The 19583-nt window shown below is 38.5% G+C and overlaps 1 protein-coding gene across 1 annotated transcript in view; it reads right to left on the bottom strand.

The window, feature by feature from the left end:
• Positions 1-19583, bottom strand: part of CFAP43 (cilia and flagella associated protein 43) — a 53408-nt gene that overhangs the window by 14800 nt on the left and 19025 nt on the right. Inside the window, exons 11-26 of the mRNA XM_009328453.1 lie at positions 19103-19234; positions 17883-17999; positions 16690-16770; positions 15717-15865; positions 14594-14697; positions 13391-13531; positions 10482-10651; positions 9557-9709; positions 8988-9118; positions 8110-8275; positions 7414-7527; positions 4636-4713; positions 3208-3333; positions 2653-2757; positions 1784-1900; positions 762-971 (exon numbers count right to left, since the gene is read on the bottom strand). Of these exons, the coding sequence (XP_009326728.1) occupies positions 762-971; positions 1784-1900; positions 2653-2757; positions 3208-3333; positions 4636-4713; positions 7414-7527; positions 8110-8275; positions 8988-9118; positions 9557-9709; positions 10482-10651; positions 13391-13531; positions 14594-14697; positions 15717-15865; positions 16690-16770; positions 17883-17999; positions 19103-19234 (2094 nt within the window). The remainder of the gene's footprint in view (positions 1-761; positions 972-1783; positions 1901-2652; positions 2758-3207; positions 3334-4635; positions 4714-7413; positions 7528-8109; positions 8276-8987; positions 9119-9556; positions 9710-10481; positions 10652-13390; positions 13532-14593; positions 14698-15716; positions 15866-16689; positions 16771-17882; positions 18000-19102; positions 19235-19583) is intronic.

Here is a 19583-nt window from a genome sequence, read left to right on the forward strand (position 1 = left end):
CCACCATCCCACTGGAGCAGGGGGGAGTGAGCGAGCAGCTGTGTGGTGCTCAGTTGCCAGCTGAGGTTAAACCACAACACTTCCCCATCTACTTTAAACACTAGTGTTATCTACTAGATTTTGTGTACTACAATGCATAATCATTGAGCTCTGCTACCATTTAGAGCCTTAAAGAGCTCTGAGGAGGCAGTGCTTTATAGTAGTTTAACCACTTCTACCCCTGTAGATCATCTTCATAAGAAGCCTATTCTGTAGCATGTTTACTACTTAATAAACTGGCCAGGGTAAGAGAGTCTGATCATAATGAACAATAAATAACATAAACATTGAAGACTCCAAATGAAGGGATAGTAAGACTGGGGAGAAAGGAAATGGTGTGAAGATCCAGCTGATCTTTCATTCAGCAGCAAATAATAGGGAAAAAGGTCACGTTTTCACAGGGCACACTGAGATGTGCGAGCTAGCTTTGGCTATACAAACTCTTAAACTGAAGCACCAGTGGGCAAATACAGATACCCTCAGATTGGGTAACCAATTTCATAAAAATGTTTTTCTTCCAGACCTGAGCTGGCAAATCCACATGGTGCTCTACTGCACTATGTGCATTTATCAGCTTTCATCTCAGTAACTCAGAGACCTGTGCAACTCTCCATTGCATAGTGTCAGTATGCCCAAGATCTAACAGTGGCTAACACTGCTGTGAGAACCAACAGATATGATGACAGCGTCACTGCTGTAATACAAATTTAAGAAGACATCACCTTCAATAATACTATCTGATTGACTTTCTGCTCCCTGGTGTGCAAGTCCCATTGGTGGTATAGGATAGATGTGTCGCCACCATACTGAGAGCTCAGACTTCCAATCAGGCAGTAAGATGCAGTATCATCAGCTGTTACTTCTTCTGCCTTCTTTCCTTCTTCCTTAGATAATACAATCTCAGACTCAATCTCAAGATTTTTCTTCTGAACCTGCATATCACAAACATGATAACTGTGTTAATTTTGTACACGATCCAGTGGCACATGTATGAAAAAATTCTAGAGGTTATATTCTGCAGTTAAGCTCAATGATCAAAATAATGCGAGTTGAAATGATCATATCTGGAATATTGGATCCATTTGTAGGTTCCCCAGTACAAGAAAGATGTGGGCATACTGGAGGAAGTCCAGTGATAGGCCACTAATACAATTAAGGGTTTGAAGCATCTAACATGTGAGGACAGGCTGAGAGAGCTGGAATTGTTTAGCTTCAAGAAGGAGAAGGCTTGGGGGGATCTTAGTAATGCATATAAAAACCTGATTGTGGGGAGTAAGGACAACAGAGCCAGACTCTTCTCAGTGGTGCTCAGTGACAGGTTGAGAGGAAATGGGTATACATCAAAATACAGGACATCCAACTTAAACATAATAAAACACTTTTCCTGTGAGGGTTGTCAAACACGGGAAGAGGTAGCCCAGAGGTTATGGAATCTTCCATCCTTGGAGATATTCCAAACCTGACTGGACACAGCCCTGAGTAAATTGCCCTACAAGGGTTGGACTAGATGACTTCCAAAGAGCTCTTCTAACCTCAGCTATTCTGTGATTCTTTAATACTAATAAATTTGTTCTGAGTAAAAACACAACATTTCATCTTTATTTATCTTTCTAAAAATTTTTGGACAATTTCTACAGCAAGAAAATGGACCTTAGTAATGTATCTATGTAAAGAAGGGTTAAGATGCCAATTCAGAACATCCTGATCTGAAATGCCTTTATGAAGTACTTCAAAGAGATTGTACCTTAAGATCAGCTGTCTCAATCTTCTTTAACCGGAGAACTTTCTCCAAAGTTTCCAGCTCTTCTTCACTACGTTCCTTCAGTGGATAATTCTTCACTTCACCATCCATATGGAAGCACTGTTCAAATTTAAAAAAAAAACCAAAACAAAAACCCAAAGTAAAAAGTTCTTCAGAATGCACCTATAAATTCATTTGTTCAATACCTGAATGCTAAACAGTTATAAAGACTTCTTAAAGTCAGGAATAAAATTGAGGATCAATTAATATAGACAATATAGTAAAAATACAGGGGTAAGACAAAAAGACACTTGCCTTTTTGGTAGTGGAAATGTTTGGTTTAAAATTTGCTTTTTTCCTTCTTTTTTTTTTTTTAATAATCTATGGATATGGCTTCTTTCTTTATCCACAGAATTCAACCAGAACTAGATTTTTGGTAAAATGACTTGGTCTTTCACCACCCTTGAGATAATCCAGTATAATCAGTTTGACTAATCTCCCTCTGTTTAAAATAGGCAAAATCAGGGTTAAATTTTGCCTTTATGTTCTGTGTAGCAGAAGTCATACTGACTGCACACAGAAAAATATTTACCTCTCCTTTTAGCAACACTGCATAAAGATATTCTCTGAGATCAAGGAATTAAAGAGTTGCTTATTTGCTTATCAGCACTCTTGTCCACCTTAGAAGGTAAAATCAGGCAGGCTCAGACAAAATTAACAGAATGAAAGATTTGCGTGAGCCCTGGGAAGAAGTAAGTTTTTTCCCATACCATAAGCAAATCAGAAATGTGTTATACTTCTGTTTATTTTGTCTCTGTACCTTAAGCAATCAATAAACTACTGCAGAAAATGAGTTAGAAAGCAGAGGTTACCTTAACTGCACGTCCTTTTACACACATAGCATCCCAGCACCCATGTTTGATGACATCCTGCAAATAGCGGTTGGCTAAATTCTCCATCTCAATCTTCTTCCTCACCTTTCAAGATACAGAAAGAAAATAACAAGATGTGGTGCAAAATAACAAGATATGGGCAATTTGTATTGAGTTATCGAAATAAACCTAACAGATGAAATGAATTACCAATATTTCATCATCTTAGACTATTGCAGCTATCTTCTCCAAAAACTACATTGCACACTACTACTACTGAAAGGCATCATTTTATATGGGAAGAAAAGCATTATAGAACTTAAGCAACGTGCCCAAGGCCACAGCATCAGATTTATAGTTTTCAGCATAGATCATATTCCAATTGGCAACGTCTGCATCAGCAGCTTCACCTGCTTCAAAAAGTGACTTAAATACTTTTAAGCTTTCCTGCTTCTCAGCAGTGAACAGCAACTTTGGGATCATCCTCTGTTCTTCAATCATTCTTTCTCCTTTTCACTGCTAATTTTAAAATGTTCTCCCCCCATTCTATCATACCCTGGCCACTTCTTGTTCAGCCTCTGCTTGTGCTCTTTCCTGTTCCTCTATATCCAGGTTGAACTCCTCCTGCTCCAGTTTCTCAATGTCTGGCACCTGTTCATTTTCATGCATCATTTTCTGAATCTGTTTTTTTAAAAATAAGTATAAGGAATAAAAAGTAATTTGAATGTGAATAGAGGAAATGCTATTTTTAACACTATAGAACTTGATATCGGTGAAAATTATTTTAATTGCCTCCACTTTTAACTGCTTCATGGTAACTGGTAGAATGTGCTGCCTGTAGCTAGTGACAGAGAGTACTATGTGAATATATTTCATCTTTCTCTTAAAGTTGATTTGGATGTTATATGTGAAGTTATGTACACTTTCTAAGAACCTGTAGTACACAATTCTTTATTCTCTGGTTCTGAGAACTTTATTAAGTTGTTATCACTTTATTAAGTTGTTCTCTATCTCATACGGTTCAACAAAGGGAAGTGCAAAATCCTGCACCCGGGAACAGCCCCATGCACCGGGACATACTGGGTGCCCAGCAACTGGAAAACAACTTTGCAGAAAAGTAGCTGGGGGTCCTGGTGGACACCAAGTCGAACATGAGCCAGCAATGCACCCTTGTGGCAAAAAAGGCTAATGGTATCCTGGGCTGTGTTGAGAGTGTTGCAGGTTGAGGGAGGTGAGAGACATGGACATACTGGAGAGAGTCCAATGAAGGTGATTATGGGACTGGAGCATTTCTCATATGAGGAAAAGCTGAGAGAACTGGGACTGTTCAGCCTAAAAAAGAAATGGCTTGGGGGGAATCTCATCAATGTATATAAATACCTGAAGGGAGTGTGCTAAGAAGGTGGAGCCAGGCTCTTTTCAGTGGTGCCCAGTGACAGGACCAGAGGCAATGGGCACAAACTGAAACACAAGAGGTTCCTCTCCAACATCAGGAAACACTTTTTTACTGTGAGGGTGACTGAGTACTGGAACAGGGTGCCCAGAGAGGTCACGGAGTCTCCACCCTTGGAGATAATCAAAATCTGTCTGGACATGGTCCTGGGCAGACTGCTCTAGGTGACCCTCTGCCTTATCCTCAGCAGATAGCAGTGTTTATGGAAGGAAACAGAAGGAAGGAGAGAGGACAGTAGTTTCTATAATGGAAGGTTGTTAGATAGGCAGAAACTAGTCTGCTGAGGGGATTGATTGCTCAAGGTATAAGGGTGGTACAAAATATTTATTTGGAGCAAAGGAAACTGAGAACCAGACAGTAGTTCCCTGCAGATTCTGCGTATAGTCCCTGAAGAAGCACGTCTCTCTATTACCTGTCTGCTCAGAGTTTATGACAAAAATGTAACTGAGCACTACAGCTGATAGCCATAAAAGAAGTGTACTTGTAAACAAAACTGGTAAGCTGAGCCATTATCCTTGTAAGAAACTCACAGTTTTACGCAGCTTTTTAATTCCCATTTGCAGCTCTTTCTTCTGGTTAGCAAACCTCTGAGTCTCTTCTCTAATGACCTGACATACAACAAATATTTTTAAAAGACAAAAATAGACAAGAAGAGAAAAAAAGATTGAAATAATCTAAAGGAACATTATCTGTACAGAAAACAAAACTCCAAAGGGATTAATAACTGAAACAGACATAAGCCTAACTCAATAGGATGATTCTTAGAATTGCTCAAGAGAAAAAAGACTGTACAACCAGGTCAAGTTGTAAACTGGTTGTACAGCAATAGAGCTTAAAAGAAAGAACATATTAAAGAAAGAAGTAATTACAAGTGCAACGATTACAGACATATTGAACTCCGTAAAGCCTACTGCCAGAATTTGTTAAGTGTTTTATATTCCTTAGATTTTTCATTGTCACTAAGCATTTCCAGTGGGATATTTAAAGACACAAGTAAACCAACATCTGTTACTCATTCTGGAAGCTGTGAAATTTTCTTTGCTCCTACAGACTTGCCAATTCATCTCTTAGGGAAAATTTTGCAATTAGTCTGCACCTCTGGAATTTGCTTTCTAAAATAAGTTTACAACTTTAAGTAGGATGATGGCTATTGATTGAAAGGAAGGAGTGTATCATTCTGACATTGGATGGACTCCATCCTCTAAAAGTCAGATGCAAGTCTCTTAGGACATTAACGAGCAGCTTAAAACAACCTAGGACCACATTGCTGCCCTTCAACCTTTGCTTCTCATCACCTGTCCCTAGCTGATACTAGTAGTCATGTGGTACTCGTGTGTATGCAGTCACATGAATTTGCCAAAAAATCCCAACAGAGACACCAATGCATGAGTGCCAGCATCAAAGCAGAAACAGGAGTACATGTCTGGAAGAGGGATGGAGAAGACACCACTTTCAGTGGCAATATGTCTTAGATTGACTCGAGCCACTTGTGAAACTGCATCATAATTTGGAAAGTCACTCCTGAGATCACCCAGAAAGCAAAGATGTTTTGCTCTGTCCTATCACCTGTTTTGGTGATAGGACATTCACCACCACCTGTTGTGGTGAATGGAGTTCAATCCAGTTGGTGGCCGGTCACAAGCGGTGTTCCCCAGGGCTCAGTTTTGGGGCTGGTCTTGTTCAATATCTTTACCAATGATCTGGATGAGGGGATCGAGTGCTCCCTCAGGAAGTTTGCAGACGACACCAAGTTGGGTGGCAGTGTTGATCTGCTCGAGGGTAGGAAGGCTCTGCAGAGGGACCTGGACAGGCTGGAGCGATGGGCCGAGGCCAACTGTATGAGATTCAACAAGGCCAAGTGCCGGGTCCTGCGCTTCGGCCACAACAACCCCATGCAGCGCTACAGGCTTGGGGAAGAGTGGCCAGAAAGCTGCCTGGCGGAAAAGGACCTGGGGGTGCTGGTTGACAGCCGGCTGAACATGAGCCGGCAGTGTACCCAGGGGGCCAAGAAGGCCAATGGCATCCTGGCCTGTATCAGAAATAGTGTGGCCAGCAGGAGCAGGGAAGTGATAGTGCCCCTGTACTCGGCACTGGTGAGGCCGCACCTCAAATACTGTGTTCGGTTTTGGGCCCCTCACTACAAGAAGGACGTTGAGATGTTGGAGCGTGTCCAGAGAAGGGCAATGAGGCTGGTGAAGGGTCTGGAGAACAAGTCTTATGAGGAGTGGCTGAGGGAACTGGGGTTGTTTAGCCTGGAGAAAAGGAGGCTGAGGGGAGACCTCATTGCTCTCTACAACTACCTGAAAGGAGGCTGTAGCGAGGCGGGTGTTGGTCTCTTCTCCCAAGTAACTGGCGAAAGGACGAGAGGAAATGGCCTCAAGTTGCGCCAGGGGAGGTTTAGATTGGACGTGAGGAAAAATTTCTTTACTGAAAGAGTGGTTAAACATTGGAACAGGCTGCCCAGGGAAGTGGTTGAGTCACCTTCCCTGGAGGTATTTAAAAGATGGGTAGATGAGGCGCTTAGCGACATGGTTTAATGGGCATGGTGGTGTTGGGTTGACGGTTGGACTCAATGATCTTAGAGGTCTTTTCCAACCTTAATGATTCTATGATTCTATGATCACTGAACAAAAGCTGGACAAAATACACAGCTCTGGCTCATATCAGAAAGAACCTCCTAGCATCCATAATTCATATATCTGGGAAAAAATAATCTATACTAACATTAGCATAGCAGTTTCCAGGCTCACAAAGCGCTAAATCCCCTCTCTGTAGACAGTTAGATCTTTGATGCACTTTTACTTACAAAAAGCTTTGGTTACATAACATACTCCCCTCAACCTTAACCTGAAATAAACCTCAAGGGTTTTGTAATTAATGCCATGTTGTTGAGTATTGATTTATCAGTGCTGTAGAATTTGTTATTCTGGCCCTTGAGAAGGAAAAAAGCACCTGCTTAGTTTCTGGTAATAATCTTCTGTGCAACTTTTTAACATTTAGAAGAAAAAAAGTCTTTTGAAGTTTCTAAAGGAAGCCAATTTCTCTGGCAATTTTTTTTTAGTTTACTCTTTGTGTAGAAGTGGTCTTTTGGTCTTTAGAGCTCCTATTGTGCTAGGTACCTTCTCTGATGTGTTTATAACCTTGACCTAGGATTTCTAAAAGGCTAGATCGCAATGCCGTAAAGAGAGGTCCAAATGTCAGAAAAGCTTTAGAAACTAGATTACTTCACAGCATATAATTTGTCACCCCAAATCACTACTGACTCTTGAAAACTCTGGCTTTGATTAATACTTGTTCTATGAAAGTACCTTCTTTACTTTCTGACCTATCCATGTCATGTCATTGGTACTGGCTGAATACACACTGGTGACATTTCCATCTTCTTCTGTCAGCTCTACATTGGAAGATTTAAGTGGTACCTCCTGAAATTAAGGATATAAACATCCATCTCAGGTACTTAGAGAGAATGAGAGACAGAAATGAAATAAAAAATGGACTCACATTAGAAGCAACACCACCACCACTAAATTCCAGAGAGTGTTACACCATTTTTATTCCCTAACCAGTCCCCAGAGTTGATCCTGCAAACCCTTGCTATTATGCAAAGCATTTTGACTCAAATGGGCTGACTGTACTTATATTTGTAATCACTGCTTTGCTTGATTTCAACAGAAAAATACATGACTAGTAACACACAATGTATAGCAGTAACATCACACTGGGAATGACACATAACTTTACATGAGGAGAAACCGACTTTCACAGTTTTCTGTGGCTGAAGAAACCAAGTGAAATTGAAGATGTGAATCTCATCTTCCCATAACTATTCCATTTCCTTGATAATACTATTCCACAAATTAATAATTAAACATATTCAGCCTACCCTCAGAGGTATTCTTCTACTTTTACAAAAGGATCAGAGTTTGTTTTCAGGACAGTTTTTATCATGTGTAATTTTAGGGTAATGATCAAACTTTTTTCCCCCATAAAAATAAAGAAAACACCTTAAATTTCTCTTCTGGAAGTGATTCCGATGTGGATTCTGGGTCAAACTGCCATTCTGCCATAGATTTTAAAACAACATTTTCATTCGAAGTAGACTTGTTCAGTATAGCAAGAAGAGATCGCCAGTGAAAAGCAGCTTCCTTAACTTCAATTTTCTTTATCTTCCTAGTAAACAGAAAGGGAACAGATTTATTTTTTGTGTATTATGGAAAAGGATGAACTATTAAATATTCTTTATAACACAATTATTAAGTTATTTAAAACTGCCTATTCAATATTTTTACATATAATTCAATATTGTTTGAGTTCTAGAATTGCATAATTAAGTGAAGTTTCCAGAGAATTAGAAATTCTGAAAGATGGATTACCCAGATTAGAAATATTGCTCTGGCGGAGTCATCTTTAATCTATGCATCTACCTGAACATTTGTTATACCACAGAAAAGCCGTAGTTTCAGTGTCTCTTATTCCTATGTCTCCTAAGAGCTCTCTATAGCCACAGTTGAATTCCCATTAAAGCTGTGATGTCTCCTAATCACTGAGTTAAAACAGTATCTCATCAGATTACATCCCTTACATCCCCAGAGAGCCCCTTCCAGATGGTTTATTTGAGAGTGATAAGAAGGTCACCATGGGCAATACTTATCAGAAGATACTCCTGTATCTTGTATTGCAACCATACCCGAAGTACGAGACTTTTCATGGGCTAGGGAGACCACCTCTAAAGATGAGAGGAGTGATTTTATTTCTACCCAATTCTTCTCCTTACTTTGAGAATAATAAAAAGGAAGTCTAGAATCACAAGTAGATGCAAAAATTAGTCTGTCAGGATATAAGAATTTACATCATCAATATTGGTCTGCCACTTTATACATACTTCCATTTCAGACACACCAGGGCACCATCATTTTCACCATTAACGAGGATGAATTTGCCATCCAGCGAAAATACCACGGATCTGATTCCCCCTCCTTGATATGAGTGACAATGCTTTTCTGCAAGTATATCCTAGAAAGTCACAGAAGCAGTATCAGCAAATACGTTTTTCTAATGGAATATGTCTGTAAATTATGCTTTGTTATTTTTAGATAAAAGTCAATCCAAAATGTCAATACAAAGTACATAAAAGACTAGGATTTATGAGTTTAAAATTTTTGACTACAGATGGGGCAAGTTTGTAGTATATTGATTTTGCAGGAGATAAAGAAGAGTAGTAAAATTATCTACCCTAAGATTTACTGGAGAAGAAAGTAAGTAGTTCGTATGATCGTGTTCACATTCACTATAACAATTGTACTGTATAATGGTATGTCAGTTTATGTTCAACATCAATTTTTCTGGAACACCTTATATTCAAGTGAAGAAAAGCTTACAGTGAAAGAAAGTAGCTTTCACACCTCTTTCTCATGTAAACCAAACAAAGCCTTTGCCTGGATGCCTACCTACCATAGTAAAAGTATGATAGATGAACAAAACACCATCCTTTGCTGCTGACGCCAGCCATCGGCTGTTGGGTGATAAACAGAGGAAACCTGATCCAAACTGATTGCTAGGAGTCCTCTTTTCTGACAAAAATACTGATGGATCTTCCAACATGTTCTGCCAAACAAACAAAACATTAGCAGCAGTTGAGATGATGGAAATATCTATCCTATTTTGAGAAGACTAATGAGAGCTTTGTGGGTTATCACATGCGTTGCAATTTAAAATGCTGTTGGATTACTGAGCTCAGGAAGCAGTACCATTGCTATGTTGCTGATTTGCTTCTCATCTCTTCAAAAGGGTTTGTATTCAGTATGTTTGGGCCTGGAGTTTCTTGGCTCAGAAAGTATAGGACTTGTCAAGGAGGAATGCTCACCTTTGGAATTCAACTTTTTGCTCGACCTGACTCTTAAACTGAGGGAGACCTATGAGCTGCAGAGAGCTCCAGTTCATCAGCAGCCAATGAGAGTGGATTCCTGAGGCCCCCAGTACTTCATTGCGAGGCAGGGCTGTGCTGGACTGGGTTTGCAGTTGCGTCTTAGAGTCACTCACATTGGCTCAGTTCCTTCAATAGCTGGATATTCAGGTTACTCAGCAGACTGCACAAGAGCACAGTTCCAATACAGAAGCTACATGTGAAGTGCCTGCAAGCTGTATGAGTTTTAAGAACCAGTATTTGGCTTTCTCTGTAATAGAACAAGGAGGTTGCTTTTGCCAGGTTTCTGAGCAGGTGGTAGGATACTGAAAGTTGATGTTTATGGATGGAGTAGGTATTTTTAGTGCAGAAAGGATTTCTTTAAGATAATATCCTGCTATATTCACTTCATCTACAGCCTTTGTTTGCTGGTATTTAACCACCACCCAAAATAAAGCAGCTTCAGAGAATTACCTCTTCAGAGAGATGGTATTTACAGATGAAAGGTGCACAGGTACAGTAGCCATACACAATGTTATCCTTCAATCTGACTGCTGAGCTCAAAGGGTAATCCAGATCATATTGCTCCTTTTTAATGGCACTAGCGTTAAGCATTCCTTGTTCATTAACATACTTATCATTATCTAAAAGATTGAAAAAAGAAACAGGGAGGAAGAGGCATCACTACCACTAATGCAGGTGCTTCACCTATTGTCGTGGTTTAACCTCAGCCGGCAACTAAGCACCACGCAGCCGCTCGCTCACTCCCCCCCAGTGGGATGGGGGAGAGAATCGGAAGGGTAAAAGTGAGAAAACTCGTGGGTTGAGATAAAGACAGTTTAATAGGTAGAGCAAAAGCCGCGCACGCAAGCAAAGCAAAACAAGGAACTCATTCACTCCTTCCCATGGGCAGGCAGGTGTTCAGCCATCTCCAGGAAAGCAGGGCTCCATCACGCGTAACGGTTACTTGGGAAGACAAACGCCACCACTCCAAACATCCCCCCCTTCCTTCTTCTTCCCCCAGCTTTATATACTGAGCATGACGTCACATGGTATGGAATGTCCCTTTGGCCAGTTTGGGTCAGCTGTCCTGGCTGTGCCCCCTCCCAGCTTCTTGTGCACCTCCAGTCTTCTCAGTCGGCAGAGCATGGGAAGCTGAAAAGTCCTTGACTAGTGTAAACACTACCTAGCAACAACTAAAATATTGGTGTGTTACCAACATTGTTCTCACCCTAAATCCAAAACACAGCACTGTACCAGCTACTAGGAAGGAAATTAACTCTATCCCTGCCAAAACCAGGACACCTATCAAGTAATTATGAAAACCAATCTCGGCAAGGAGTGAACATGATGTGAGTTTTCAAGGAGGAGACTGGGAATTAAGATATCTAGCTTTAACACTAACTCTGTGGGTTGTGCACTGCAGTGAAGCAGAGAGATAGCTCTACTAGCTGTAAAGAAGTACTAGAAACAGTTTAACCACAGTGATGTGACAATTTGTATACACTAATTTACCCTGTTTCTTGGGTGTTATGTAAGCAGTGCTAATTAGTTTGCATGGAGGTTCATGTCATCACTGCTTTCATCTAGAACTTGTTTAGGCATCTCTGCCATGAAGTACACGCAGCCTGGGTGGTATTGGTTAAAACACTTAAGTTCACATCTTCAGAAGGGCATTTTTTCTTTTTGGTTGCTTAATTTGAGCTTTAAAGAGACATCTGAAATTAAGACTGATGCAATAACTGTAGATCTTCAGCAACTTTGAAAATAAAGCCCCATTTTAGATGTCTAAAATTGGGCACAAAAAGAAGCCCAACATCAGTGAATATTTGAAGAAAATATTAACTTCATTGAAAATTACTGTTTTAAAAGTTTGTAAATTTTAAGGCCTTTTAAAAATTATATGTAAATAACTAGAAAATCTGACACTGGGCTTACTAACAGTTTTATGGAAGTTTTCTCCACAAAAGGCTTTGTTAGTCATTCATTTGCGTATAATGTGAGTAAAATGATATAAAAATAGAATGATGTTAATACTGAATACAGGCTGCCTTTTGCTGTAATGTGATAGACAGAAGACATCACTGAAACCTCAAACTATATTGATTGGGCAATTCTTAGATGGAAGAGACATAAAACTGGAAGTGCACAGTGCCATTGCCAACCAAGCCTGTCCTGCGTTGGCTGCATGATAGAATAGAATAGAGTAGAGTAGAGCAGAGCAGAGTAGAGTAGAGTAGAATAGATGAGGACACCGAGCGCAACATTAGCCTGCACTGTGCCTTAGTTAAGTTAATGCATTTAAGCCCTTTTAGGACAACTGAATTAGTTTCCCAGCTGATTCCAGAAAGTGCCCCAAATCAATGCATTCCTAGAATATCAGTTTTAGATATTCCTGGAATATCAGACACAATTAAAAGTTCTGTGATCACTCATGACACTGAGGTCCATTTTTTCTTGCTTATAGTACTCCTAAAATGCTATAATATTACAGCTGTGTCCTGAATGACACAAACAAATTACTGAGTTGTTTCACAGTTGAGGATGGCATATATAAAAGAAATCATGACCAGTATTTGAGAATTTAGCGAGGGTTACCCAATTTAGTGAAAGACTAACAAGTTCCCTTCATTTTACTTCCAGATTATGAATAGAGATTCTAACTGTGATGTCCCAATATGCACATTGCACACTGCAGATACGTGGGACCAGATTTCCAGAAGGTGAATGGAGATATGCCATTCTTAAGTCTCCTTAATTCTCCCCTTTTCCTCATAGGGCCAATTTTTTCATAGAATGTTTCTCTGTAACATTCCTTATTGGGATACAAGTTAATATTTTTTAAACATAGTGGACTTTTTCCTTGGTGCTTTTACATAGAAAAGCTATAACAAAGACAGGGAATCATTATTCTTTGAGATATATCAACCTTTAACCTTTTCCTAGTGAGCTATTATATACCTATAATAATTCTCTGAAGAGGCTGGTGGGATTGATTCCACTTTGAACACCTGATATGCTACTCTGCCTATGGATGATGCCAAGCACAAGGCCTCTTTGTGGCTGGCTTTGGGCATTGCCCACACAGTAGTAATAATAACAACAACAAGTAGTAGTAGTAGTAGTAAAGTGGTGGCTTTGTGATTCTGCAAGTGGATTACTTCTTCCTTCCTTGGCATTCCCAGAAAATATCACAGTCTTTCTGCTGGAATAATTCAGCTGACTAGAAGTCTACAGACTGATGTATGAGAAATGGTGTCCTAGGCGAGTGTACAGATGAGATGAAGAAAGAGATTAAGATTGTTAGTATTTTGTGTTAAGGGATGGCATTAATATGTTCTTGTCTTAGAAAAATATTACATAGTATATATTTCAACTCTTACCCGTTGTGAGTGCTGAAGATAGACAAAAAATTTCCAGTCTTGCTCGCTGGACCTCTGCTACATTAAGAAGTACAACCACTTCAACTAAGTCATTCTTGAAATCAGAAACTACAGAAAGATCCAGCACCTCATCTGCCAACACTGAAGCAAGTAGGGAACACCAATGCAAATTGTTACTGAATCATGGTAACATTGTTTTTTACTAAGACATCATGCGAAACAAAATGAGATCCCTGTTCAGAATACATCTCGGCTCAACCACACAGTTTTTAACTTGCTTTAAAATAGTAGACAAGCCACAACCTTGTTTCAGAAAGTGCTGCATGCACACAACTTCACCTTGAGGCATCGGGTGCTGAGAATGCTAAGCGCCGGAGTGTTATTATTACATAAAACATTCAAATCTGAGTTTACATCCAGCTTCAATTGTAGCAATTTTGAGGCTGTCTGCTGATAACTGCCAGATAAAGCACAGAAAAGCTCTCCTCTAAGAAGCCAGCCAGACAGTGAGAACATGAACAGTCAAATTCTGAAAATTATCTAAGAAGATATAATTCTGTGTTTGTCAAACCAATTAAAATGATAAAATAATGTCCTTTATACTTAAAATTATGATGAAGATCTATATGCACAGATGTAAGTATAATGTTATTGGAATTGAGAGGCTGCATAAACAAATTTACAAATTTCAGAAGAATTTTTTTGTGAGTTAAAATTCCATCATTTTTTATTCTTCAGTATCAACCAGCAAAGCTGATAATTCCAGCAGTCCCCATATTAAAGACGTCTGGGGCGGACATTTGTAACAGGAGATTGCACCCAGCTGTCATGACCTACAGTTTTTTAGTCTAAGTTCTCATATGGCAAGCCACAAAGGTCTTAATTCTTTGCCAGCACTATTACTTTTGTGCCGGAGTTGTGATCAGTTGGTCAGCTAATCCATTCTCTTCCCTGTGACTTTTAGCTTTTAGCTGACTTTTAGGAAAAAAAGTAATATTGGTGCATTTGCTAACTAAAATTACAGAAGAAAAAAAAAAGATTGGCCAGGACAAAATATGGTTGGGAAATAGGTGGGAAGAATATGTTTAGTCCTCCTAAAAAGTAAGTAGAATGAAGGAGAGTGGCTTAGTCTCACCAGCAAGTATACTTAAAATACAGCAAATAGTGAAAACACAATGTAATTAATGTTGTTACATGTATTACCTACATATCCAAGAACTTGGAATAATTTTGAAGGCCGGGCATCTAGAACAAAGATATGTCCTTCTGTAGCTCTAGCGATGAGGAACTGGCCACTCTGATCATAACTGGATAAAAGATAAATCCAAGTAGAAAACAGTTCAATACAGTCAATAAAAAGGGTCAAATAATTCCACTTCCATAAGTCTGCTGACTTCATTGAGGGCATAAACGCAACTGAAATTTCAGCTTCTAGGTTTAAAGGGTTAGGGCCTGATATAAAGCCCAGTGCTATAAGTGCAATTTCTAATTGAGTGGGTGATCAATCTAAAGCTAATGATACTCTATAGCAGTCTATGTTAACAACTTTATTAAATCTTTCTTTGAAGTTAACTTTTTTAAAAATAAAACTACTGTACAGATTTTGATATTATTTTGAATAGACAAGTCTTTGTTTGCATTGAATTGACTTTGAATAAGTTGCTTTCTGTATCTAGTTTTAATGTTTTATCTTAGGTAACCGTGAAAAGAGATCACATCTGAGTCTCCAAATAACAGGCAGATTTATAGTAAAGTTTAACAGTTCAAAATACATTCTATTTTTTAAAAAGTAGAAGTAAAATACTCTCAGATTTTTCAATAATTGAAAAAAAACCCATCCAAATAAAAGCCTTTTTGATCACCAGAGCTAATTACAGGAGGACTGGTAAATTCTGGAACTGTAAGCAAATGAATAATTAACAATGGTAATAAAAATCCATCCCATAAGAAGGGATGACCAAAAGGCTTAAACTTAACTTCACAAAATGTCAAATTTGTATTTGGTGAGAAATAACCCTCTAAATTCAGATACATGGAATTGTGCATAATTACTGCATATGGTGATCTGTCAGAAAGGATCTTATACATCAGTACCTTCAGTGCTCAGTTAAACCTTCTTAAAATACAGGTTTATTATATTTCTCTCATATAAATCCTGCTACTAGTCCTCTTGCAAGCAATTCAATATATGTTGGAAAAAATTGAAGCTGATAAAGTATTTTACTTTGTTATTTTTAGAATAAAAACTTCAATTTTTGTGTTCAACTAACAGCATTACTCAAGCAAGAAATTGACAATATTCCTGCCCTTGTTACTACATACTTACTGCAAAGACAGCACTGGAAATTTGGAAGGAAAAATTCTGTGAACAACCCGTGGAGCTTCAACTTTGGTAACATCAAGGAAATAGATTTGACCTCTTTTGGTCCCTACAGCAACACTGTTGGAGGAGGGACAGCAAGCCATAGCCGTTGCCTAGTTAAGAAGTAAAAGATACTTAACAGTTTCATATCTTTTTATATATTATGCTATATGTTAATATGCAATTTCTTTTACTATTTAAAAGTCCCTAAAATTTGGAGAAGAAACCCCAAGTGGATTATTTAAAAAGCTTTTTTTTTTAACTAAGAAAGGATTTTAGAGACATCATAGGCATTTTTACCTATGCTCCATATCTACATATCAAAAGCTATTCTGTGCTCCTCAGAAAGAAAACATTATATCCACTACTCAGATTTTAAGTGAAAGAAGTTCCATCTAAATAAAACAGTGAATGCACTGTTATGTGTACAGCTGTTATAGAAAGGGATTTTTTTTCTTACTATGTCAGATTTCAGAGTTTGAATGCATCTTAAATCAGGACAAAGCATTAACAGCTTGAAATACTTCTATCAACTCAATTCCTAAAACCTGTTTTTCAGATCAGTCAAGGCATTTAGTTTTTATACACTTGAAACTTTTCCTTTCAGTTCTGACACTCATTAAAAATAAAAAATTAATAAAGTAATATCATTAAAATTTAGATTGTTATTTACAAGTACAGGCTTAAAGACACATCACTAGAACATTAGGTTGAAATGTTTCCTCTGCTTTATGGCTGACTTAAATACGTGATTAGTTCAAGGAAACATTCTGAAAGATAATCTTTTTTAAATCTCTTTCATGGCTTGTTCAAAGACACTACTGAGCTTTCCTCAGCACTGGTTGATCCAAATCTGTGGAATATTATGCTATAAATTGAAAAATATTAAAGAAAATTTTAAGTATCAGTCACTATATAAGCTCCTGGTTACGTGTACCTCAATATCAAGGTTTAGCTTGCTGAGGCAAGTTCCATCTTCCAGGAACCAAACTTGTACTTCACCTGAAATTGTTACAGACTGTTGAACAGAGAAAAACATAGTCAAAACAGGGTGGAATAACCAAATAGCCTGGAAGTGACTAGTCATCTTCTATAGAATATAAATTCAACTAATGTCTGAGCATAGCAGATCAAGGGTTACTGGTTTTGCTTGGAATTATCTTGCTTTTCCTTTAAGTCCAGTTGCTGCAAGGTACAGCTACCTAGGGAAAACATTTAATATTTTTTGTGAATTGCTGCAACTACAGGAATGGTCTTTAAGCAGAATGAGACAATCTAAGGCAAAACATGTAAGCTTGATCAGTATTAGCACTCCCACCATTCAGCCAGCAATAGAAAAACCTGCTTATAATTTTCTTTGCATAGGAAAGGGCTTAAGCAGAGGTCTTGTTTTCTCACATGAAAAATTATGCATATCATAATCGCGCTTTAGTTCTTACATCCAGGCAATTTTATAATTCCACAGTAATGTATGGCTAGAGATCAATCAACCCTCACATTACTCATTCAGAGTCAGGTAAAATTTATGCTAATGACAAACAAACAGATTCAGCAAACCTAATTGATTAAGACCCCAGGGTTCCTAGGCTGGCTACTTGAAGAATTCATGGCCTGCAGATGAATCAGACTTGCTGGCTAAAATGTATGTCTTGCAGGAGTCAAAGACAGGAGGAAAGCAAGGAATTTCTCAGAATGGACAGATCCATGAGTAAGGCCTTCTTTGTGCCTGGACCCAGGACAGAGGCGTCTCTCAGGCTGTTCCAATCTGTGCTGAAGGCTGAAAAGATCAGTAGAAATGTCTTGTTCCAACATCTATTGTCTGAATTGAATCCACCTTTTGCTCAGCTATGTTCCTGAACTATAGTGAGTCACACAAATCAACAGCAGAACCAATAAGGCATTTTAGCAACCTGTGAATTATCCACCCTGCATTCTAGGGCGAGTCCTGACCCTTTTATAGGCCATACCTGAATTAATGCCACTTACTTCCTTAATGAGAAGTTATACAACTGTAACAAATACCAGAACAGTCCCAACCTCTGCAAGGCTTTTGATTTTGTACCTTAGCAACATATTGGTTACCTGAAAAGAGCCACTATTATATATGTAAGAAAGAATATAATTTTTTACCACACAGTACTTGTTCCCTGGAGTAAGAAAATCAGCTGCCAGAAAACAACTGCTGCATGCGTCCAAGAGTTTGACAGCTTCTCCACTGTGGGCAGGTTTGTAAGTATAGACTGTCCCCTGACAAATAAAGCAAAATAATCCATCACTGGGCTATGAAACTTTTCATTAAAAGCTTTCAAAGACTTCAACAAAAAATACCCATCTTTCTGAGCTTCACTCTTTGAAGTTTTATATTTGACTCTAAACTGAGGTAAAAAGTGCCCAGAAGAATTCAGCTGAATTTAGTGGATTATATTAATTTACACTAGCTGAAGATCAGGTTAGTTCATTTTAGAGTGATCCAGCTAGTCACATTTTCATGAAGTTTTGTTTCTCAAAACTGCTTTAATAAAATAATTTTAAAACACCCTATTTCATGTTATGCCAGGAATCAATAAATATGCTAAAACAACATAAAACACAAATCATAAATCTTAAGCTTTAAGAGATGTTTTTACCTAAAGATCTCAAAGCCTCTTAGAAACAATTAATAACTAATATTGACAAAGTTTTTAGAACTTCTCTACTCATTTTACAAAAGGAGAATGAAATCAGAGAGAGAGTGTGATCAGAGTTACCATTGCACTGCTGTCCTGAACCCAGAACCTCCTCTCCTTCTCTCTCTCCCCCCCCCCCCCCCCCCCAAATGATTTAAAGTCTGGAAAACATGTGGAATTTGAGGATTTGGGACCCTTGTGTAAGATTTCTGGACATCAGGCTGGTGAAAGAAGGATCTTGAACTGGGTTGCCAGACAAATTCAGGCACATGTACAGAACAACTCTACTGCATAGCCACAGTAGGTCTGATGTACCCAAGCTACACTTTTCTTACTGTGCGGGCACACATCAAGCCTAGAGCTCATGCACAGTACGTCCCACGTGACCTGGACACACTGGAGACCCTGAACATGTACTCCACTGTACACACACAAGTATTTCTGTTGGGAAATCTCAGCATTAGGTACTTTATAATCCACCATCTGTAGGAGACAATTGTTCTGTGCTTCATTAAAAGTCTTTCCAATCTTTCATTAAAAACATGGTGGACTAAGTTCACCTCTGATATAATTTGTTGACTTGTGTGATTACATTACAGACATTCCATACTAGCAGCATCAGCATACACATATAGAACCACAGGAACATCCCGTTACATAATGCTATTATCTCAAATGCTATACCTGTTCAGTGACAAGCAGAAGTATGGTGTAATCAGGACAGAATATGAGGCTGGATATGGGTTTTAAGATATCAGCACAGATTTTCATCTCATACTGCAGATCTTTGATGTGATAAAAGAATAAAATGCCCTCCTGCACAGAAAAGTACAAATCCATATCAGGTCTAGGTCATTTATCCTAGCCCACTCTGACAAATTGAACTTCAAGGACTTCTGAAAATCTCTAAAGTAACAGTGTTTAACTGTATCCCATCACCAATGGTCTCATTTGCCTTTATTATGTTTAAATCCAGATAACTCTTACCCTGAATAATAAATCCATTGAAAAATGAAGGTGTTCTTTAATACAGGTCTTAGTAACAGTCCATGTCTAACAACAAAACAGTTTATAGTTCTGCAGCCCTCCACTTTTTTCTAACTCCTCTCTTTGCAGTGAACTCTGCAAATATACTCCATTTGAATGTTCTTTGATTTTCACACAA

Source organism: Pygoscelis adeliae, unplaced genomic scaffold (genome assembly GCF_000699105.1).
Source record: "Pygoscelis adeliae isolate BGI_AS28 unplaced genomic scaffold, ASM69910v1 Scaffold317, whole genome shotgun sequence".
Lineage (NCBI taxonomy): Eukaryota > Metazoa > Chordata > Aves > Sphenisciformes > Spheniscidae > Pygoscelis > Pygoscelis adeliae.